The sequence below is a fragment of the Montipora capricornis genome, chromosome 3 (assembly GCF_036669925.1).
Source record: "Montipora capricornis isolate CH-2021 chromosome 3, ASM3666992v2, whole genome shotgun sequence".
NCBI lineage: Eukaryota > Metazoa > Cnidaria > Anthozoa > Scleractinia > Acroporidae > Montipora > Montipora capricornis.
This window is the reverse complement of record NC_090885.1, coordinates 27,860,014-27,868,080: the sequence shown is the minus strand read 5'-3', so window position 1 is coordinate 27,868,080 and position 8,067 is coordinate 27,860,014. Positions and strand designations below refer to the sequence as shown.

Genomic DNA, 8,067 nt, shown 5'->3' with positions numbered 1-8,067 from the left:
TTGAAAGTAGATCACTCGAACCAACTGGTGGTAACCACGACGCGTCTAGCAACTTGTCGTCTGGTGTGATTTGCGGGCGTTAAAAAAGGGTAAGAACGGGCGAGTGACATATTTCATGACAGGCATACACACTAAATGTAGTGTCCTTTGCTCGGGGAACTACCGTAGTAATCGTCGGATGCTAACAAGTGTATAGTGCGATAGGGAGGTCGTAAGTGCCAAATGCCAGATGTTTCGGGAATCGCCATTATTTCCCCTTACTGCGTATTAACGTACCCAAGGCGAGAAATTGAAAATGACCTTGAAGAAAATCAATGCCAGTCTGCCCCCCACCCCCCCCCCCCCATGCACTTCATAATAAATGTACTAAATCGATACTAAAATTCCGCCTTAATTTGACAAAGATGATTTTATTTTAACAAAGACTCTTGACTGAACAATTCATATTACAGGTTAAAAAGGATCTCGGATTGAAGCTTTGCCCAAAGTTAAAAAGCGGTTCAACACAAAACCCTATAACCTGCAACACATTTCAAAAGAAACTGGTCTAATTTCTGAGGGAATAACGACATCTCTTTCACTAAGAATTGCTTTTTAAAAAATGACATACTCGTTTTTCTTTTATAAAAAAAATCCTTTCATTTGACGATGTTTAATTTAAGACCAGCGTTTGGGTGTAGCGAAGACTTACACACACTTTCAAAGCTTTGAAAATGAATAAAACACATTGTTTTGATTTGACCAGATTTAGATCTGATCAGATTTTGACCAGATCAAGAACAATTATCCGCGTGCGGAGAATTCCATCAATAATCGACAAAAAGGCAAACGATACCTATGATGGGTTACAAGTACCAATCAAAACTACTTAATTGCCCTTCTTGTATTCCCAAACTTTCAGCCAACCATACAAGTGTGTTTTGTTTTCTGTCACTTCTGTCACTGTCTTACGGGTTCATTGTCGTTAAAAGACCCCTCTTATTTTCAGGAATCCCTCAGTTGAATCACTTGAAAGAAACATGGAGCTCACGCGGGTCTTGCGAGCAAAGATGGCTGAACGTGAATGCTGTTTATTCGCAATACCGTGATGTCTTGTCTATGACCTGAAAAAGCAAGTGAAATCATTTTGAGTTGTGCCCGTACCTTGTAATTTTCGTCGCGTATTACAAATCAGTGCTAAAACCGCTTCAATAATTTAATGAAATGAGGAGATGATTTTTTTCAATGGTGACTCCAGGATACTCGGAAAAAATATGAGAATCTTCAGATTACTACAGAAGACTCGTGGGAGCTAGGCCATCTAGGTTCTAACTAATTTGAGGCCAAAGGCTGGTTTTCACGAAAGAAGCAACCAAAAAAAAAAAAACAAGCAACAAATGCAGACGCAATAACTTGTCGTTAATCGCTGTCTTTTGTCCCAAAAAAAGGTTTTCAATAATCAAAACTCTACTGACTTTCCGTGTGTTGTTTGTCTTGAGTTACTGCACGTGATAACAACCTCTAAGAATATTTTTGGTTCCTTGTACATGTAGCTCTAAGCCTGCACGATTCCAACTTCATCTTTGTTGTTTTAAGCTTACTCCTTCAGCTTATGGACGGAATGCATAAATGGCGGCCAAAAATGTATTCTTTTGTATTTTGTCCATGCAAACGAGGCTAGTGAGTCTAATTAGCACCAACATAAACAAAAGAATATTTTTTGGCTGCCATTTATGCATTCGGTCTATTGACTTTCTTCCTTACGTGTAAAGCAGAACCTAGCTTTATGGCCAATCTTCTCTGTGCATCCGCTAACGCAGTGATGCAATGACGAAACTAGTGACCAAAGGGTCGTTGGGTCTCTGCTTGTATTTACCTTGGGTCCGTTTATATCCCTTCCTTCTTTTCTTTTTAAAAACTATGACTTTTGGTGACTTGGTTTTCTCCACCACGGTGGCTTCAATTTTTGCGAGATCTCTGCTGTAGGTTGAAGTAAACAGAAAACAGGATTTGTGAGCCTTTGGAATGAATGACATCTTTTCAAAGATGTGATATCGAATGCAAACAAATTTAAATGCATTTTACCACACCGTGCAATAATTACAAAATCCTAATCTTATCCGAAGGGGTCCCCCATTGACGAGTCTGGCGTTGGACAAGTAAAGTCTCAACCTCGTAACCAGGGTCTCCCTCTAGAGCAGGAGAGAAGAGACCCTGGGAACGAGGTTGGTAAAGTCTATAAGTGGCCACTAAGAGTTGAGTGAACCTATATGTTGCTAATGGATAGTTGTGGGTTCTTCAGCTTCTTCTTCAGTGGGAGCTTTGAGCTTGGGATTCGGTGTGTCAGTTTATTCAGAAGTCTTGAAAGTTATGCTAGGATATTAAGTGACAACTGTTCGAAGGATGGCTTACATGACTAAAAGCAGCGTTGAAAATGATAAAGGAACATTAACTTTGGTACAAGTAACTTACAAAGTCTCTTTTGAGGGTCAAAATATACTAATGTTTGTAAGGATGTAAAGGTGGATGGAAAATAAAACTATTCAGAAAACTGGAATAATCCACTTACGCAAGTAATGGTGTTCCTATGACACTAAAATTTTCACCACCAATCAGGAGAACCTGTCATGTGTGAAGAAGAAAAACTCTTGCTGACTACATCACTTTTCCAAGGGCACAAAAAACATTCATCGTAACTGGCAACTATCAAATTGCGAGATATATATATATATATAGTACTAAATAAAAAATATTATTGTTACATTTCAGTGATTAGATTATTGATATCAGTTTTCACACTTGCCTTTTCAATGCGAATCCTATCACCAGTGTCAGCGTCGATTCTGTGTATTACTATTGTATCATTGACAGTGATCTTAAATTGCCTTCCTCCTGTAGGGAAAACAACAATGACATTGAGACTCAGGACAAAAATAATACTATTGCAGTATTGACTTCTTGACAGGAAGATTGCCGTATACCAATTTCAGGCAACTCTACAAGTCATTGGTCAGTTTAATTTAAAAGATGACACAATTTGTAAAGTGGTACTTGTGTACGCTTTTACAGGCAACGGTGGTAAATAAAAATCCTAGAATATAAATATGCTTTTGTGCATTAAATTTTTAACAAATAAAGCAAGTTGAACTGATTCCACATTTCATAACTTTTCAACCAATCTGTAAAAAATATGTTAAAGCATTTTTGTGTCTGAGCAGCTATGGGGATGTAAGGGTTAGGGCTTCTCACCTATATGAACTACAGCAAATATCTGTCCACTGTTTTCTCCTTTTATCATTTCATCTTGAACATCCTTAATAATATCTAAAGGAATGGAAAGTATTTTGTACAGGCAGTATTAAATGACAACAGCGAGATACACTACATGGATGTACTAGACTGCTTACAGTCTCTGTCTCTGCTAAGCCAGAGTTCCACTTTTGCTATGGCAAAAGATGCTAACAAATATTGATTCACCTGCACCTACGTACATTGCTTTTGCTAACTGGTCTCTCCGTCAATGTATTTTAAGAGATAAGAAAGATTGCAAACAGTCTGTGGGTCTACAAGTGACATGAAGAATAGAAAGACACAAAAAGAAGATTCACAACATGAAAGAGCGAGATATGAAAGGCCAAGAAATTCAATCCAATTTTCAACACCAAACAGGCTGAAAGAGATTATGAGCCATGAGGAAGAGCTAGATTCTCTTTTCAGTTCTTTCTGGGGGTCTTGTTTTACAGTTTGAACTGTTGATGTGCCCAAGTGATAAATAATGAAGTCATGAAACAGTTAAAAGTATATTATGAACTGTGCTGCCCCTGAGCTGTTTTGAGAGCACAAGAGAAGCTTTGCATTGGGTTGGGTTGTAGCCCATGGCTACAAAAACTTCTTAAGGGCACTTCAAAGTTCCTTTGTGCATAACAAGTCATTTTGGTACACAACTGGCTACACTAAGGAATGTACATGTATAATATATTGTCTTGTAACATTACTAATGTAATTATCTGTAATGGTTTTGTGTCGTAAGAATGATCAACAAGACTATAATGCACATGACATGCACATGTACTGTTGAGGAACGGTAACATGATAAACTAGGTTGAATAAAGTCAGTGTCAAATACTTTGAAGGCACTTTAACATGTTTGGACTCTTCAAATTGGTTTATGCAATGCCTCATAGAAAACAGGCAAAAGGACTTGATTTTTTAAGGTTAGAAGTCTGCATAGGCTTCCCATGTCTTATAGCTATCCTGTACCTGACGAAGACGGACAATTTTGCTCATCATCTTCCTCCCCACAAGACTCTGTCAGAGAGCTTGATGATGTACCACTAAGACTACGAACATCAATGTTTCCCAGAAGACTCAGGGAATTAGTCGAAGAGAACTGCATGGCTGATGCTACTGTGGCTGTTGAGTATGTTTTGAAACTATTTTGAAACAGAGAAGACAGAGTTTACAAACAAGTCTACAAACTGAATGTGGGTTTACTGTACAAAACATTCAGTTCGCCATCCATGTTAGAGTCAGGGGAGGGGATAATTTCAACTTTACGCTCAAACCTATACCCTCAATAGACTTATTAATAGTCACATGTATACTACCGTTACTGACTAACCACATACCACTGGCAAAACAGATTTGGCTCAAGAGGTTTGTGCTATCACTTTGTGCAATCAATTATCATCATCATCAGTCCTTTTTGCGCCATGGGACGCATAAGGCCTGATAAGGGTATGAAAAGTATTACAGAGAACAATATGACATGTGAAAAACAATAACTCTACTTCCCCTATACTAGGATTTCACTATTAATTAACCCATTGACTTCTCAGGCACCCTAGGGCGTCTCCAGTTGACGAGTAAAATCATCTGATGTTAGACAGTACAATCTGTGAAGGCTCACTCGCAGGAGTCAATAGGTTAAATTAGTATAAATACACAGGTAATTATACAAAATTGCGTTCTCTCATTTGCTCACTACCTCGGATTATCAGCCGATAATCATCTCGACGGACAAAATGGCTGCAAGGAGTCTTTTTATCACTGTAAGTGAATATGATTTCGCGTTGAAATGTGTTTTTTTTCTCTTTTTTGAAATAATCGCCTGTGTATTTATACAAAAGCAATTATTCGCCTCAGGCTCAGTGATTATAAGTAAATATTTACCTCGACTTCGTCTCGGTGAATATTCACCGATAATCACTTCGCCTTCGGCGAATAATTGTTAATTAAAGACATGTATTTATCTACGATGAATCATGGATACTTGGAAATAATCTAAGTGCGAAGAGGAGTATAATAAAAATACCATTGACCTTTTGATGGCTAGTTCAAATATTCTACCAATGAGAGACACTTGAAGCTATGCCAATGAACTACTGCAGGTTCAGGTGACAAGTACCCTATTTTAATTAAATTGTCGACCTTGAATATTGCCTTTCTAGCCGTCTGATTGGTTCACTGTATGACCTAATGTGGTCATATGGTTATCAGTTGTTGGTTATCGATTGGTCCAAGTGTCCAAGAATTCAGAATGGAATTAAAAGTTAATAAAACAATAATTATTATTATTCCATTCAAGCTTGTTGGATGAGACTGGTTATAGCCTCATATCCAATGCATGCTCATGGAATAATAATATTATTGTGAAGTACTGCTAGTAGACTAAAAATTGTAGAAAGACAACATCTTCATGAATTTATTAAAGGAGATAATTTATTTTAACTCAAGAAAACTAATTAAGAGATTAAATCAACATTTTGATACAAGACTTTGCTATTCCCTGAATAACCAAACCTTGTACACTTGTACATTGCTCGTTATCATAAATACCTATTTCTCTCAAGGTTACAAATGGTTAATGATCTGCTTTGACTGCCATGAAACTTGTGAGTTTTAAGACCTCCAACACACAGACCTGGAAATTAGGCAAAATCTGTAATATCAAACCTTAAGTGAGATCGACAATAAAATTGGAACATACCCTGCATTTATAGTGAGCTTTATTCAAGCTATCAGGCCAGGTTCGTTGCCTCAATAACGACAGACAAGTGTTCCATTTTCTCAGAAACACAAGATGGGATGATGACTTGTCTGAAAGATTCTGGCATCGATTTAGTATTGCATGATATAAGTTCAATTAATTTATATAAGTAATAACTTGTTCAAGTAATTTATCTGTCAGGAGGCAGTGTGACCCAGTGGTTAGGGCGCTTGCCTTGAGATCCGGAGATCCCGGGTTCAAGACCCGCTCTGACCACTGGTTGAATTTGTTCCTGATAGTCCCTGGTTCAACTTCCCAGCTGCACTTGTAAATAGCCAACTGGTTTGCCTCCGGCCAGTTGGGATTCTTAACAGTTGTTGTTGTTGTTGTTGTTGTTGGTCTGTTCTGTCGTTTCGTTGTGTTTCACTGGCGCTGAAAAGCCCCTATGGGGAGCGGTCAATTAAGTATGTATTGTATATATATTGTAAAGCAACACGAGGGCTGGATGCTATACTAAATCACTAAATGCCAACCTACCATAATCCATAATCCTGTAACGCCGATAAATAGAACGCCTATTTCACGCAAATATCTTACCTTCTATTGTTGTTTTTCTTACGCTCCTGGACGCCGTTCTTAATAAGCTTGCACACCGAACAACGCTCCTCGCCGCCATTTTGGATCTTAATTTAATGGGATAGTCCGCTGCTTCAAATACTGCAGGCTTTCAAATCGTTGTGCCTCAGTAAAAAAATAGGCACGCTTTGCGTACATATGCGTAGTGCAGTATGCTGGTCTTGAGTCAGGAACCCATGATCCGGAGCCTACAACTCGACATTTTTACAGACCAATCTATTTTTCGACTATTTTTTTGACGAAAAAAACAAAGACAGTTCCGGTTCGGTGACCCTATGACGTCAGGTTAATTGGTCATCGGGCTCCCGTTTATTATTTTATTTTATTTTTTTTTCACGTTTTTATATTTGCTGTCCAACGTTGCTGTCGTTTACGTATAAACTGATGCAATAGTATCCACTAAAGTTAAGACCCTTCGGTTGGAGTTAGTACTTGGACTGAAGTCCACCGCAAAATCCCCGTGACGAAGACATCTAACATTTCTTTAAACTTCTTTTTCTTTTTGTTTGATTTGGTTGTTAAAGGCTAAGGGTGACGTTAGGCTAAGCGCGTGTTGGCTCATAAAGCCCACAAGCGCTTTAGGCAAGAATGATACCAATGTTAACGTTATTGTTGTGCTTGACCATTGCTCTTGCAATGAAAGCAAACAAACGTAATTTGGGATGTAAAATTGACAAATAACGATGCCTCGGCTTATAGTTTGGAAAAGAAAAACTACATAAAATTATTGGGTACGATACGATGTCATGGAAACACCAGGTTTCTAACCTGTGTTTGCCAATCCCTAGGAATATAGGAATCTTTAGTAAGATAAGGCACAATGTTTCACTCCATCTACCAAAACAACTTTATTATAACCTGATATATCCCTACATATCGTTTGCAATAATCTACTGGGGCAGTACCTATGCGACCCAGATTATTAAGAACATCCAAACAAAACAAAACCATATTGTTCGACTTATATTCTTTGCCATTCTTTATGGCCCAGATACAGACAGTGCTTTATCATTTCTCAATTTATTGGATCTACTTACTGTTAATAACATCTAAAAACTGCACCTTCTTAGTTTTACTCACAATTGGCATTCTAAAACACTTTTCAACATATTTAGCAATCACTTTAAATTTTCCATGAAGCATCTTGAAAGTTTATTGTGTGAGGGACTGGGGTAAGGGGGTTACTAAGTGACTAAATTTGTTTTGCTATTAACCATAAATAGACGAAAATTGACTCATAATTCGTCTGAACACCAAATTTATTTCTACGCGACTTAATGGATATTACATGGCCGTTTGGGGATACGAATTTTATCTTCTAGTGCTGAAAGTATCTCTCACGAGTAAGCGAAGCGAAAAAGTGAGAGATACTTTCAGCACGAGAAGATAAAATTCGTATCTCCAAGTGGCCATGTAATGTTCTGTTTATTATATAGATATTGATTTCTAGTTTCTAAACAAAC

The 8,067-nt window shown here is 37.8% G+C and overlaps 1 protein-coding gene across 1 annotated transcript; it reads right to left on the bottom strand.

Moving 5' to 3' along the window:
• Nucleotides 1-394: 394 nt before the first annotated feature.
• LOC138042763 (large ribosomal subunit protein bL21m-like) lies at nucleotides 395-6,661 on the bottom strand. Its single transcript, XM_068888754.1, has 8 exons — nucleotides 6,566-6,661; nucleotides 5,818-5,902; nucleotides 4,240-4,412; nucleotides 3,229-3,303; nucleotides 2,783-2,871; nucleotides 2,549-2,601; nucleotides 1,856-1,959; nucleotides 395-1,103 (listed from the first exon to the last, which is right to left on the bottom strand). Exons 1-8 carry the CDS (start codon nucleotides 6,642-6,644, stop codon nucleotides 1,027-1,029), a joined length of 735 nt encoding a protein of 244 aa, XP_068744855.1. The 5' UTR covers nucleotides 6,645-6,661; the 3' UTR covers nucleotides 395-1,026.
• Nucleotides 6,662-8,067: the final 1,406 nt, after the last annotated feature.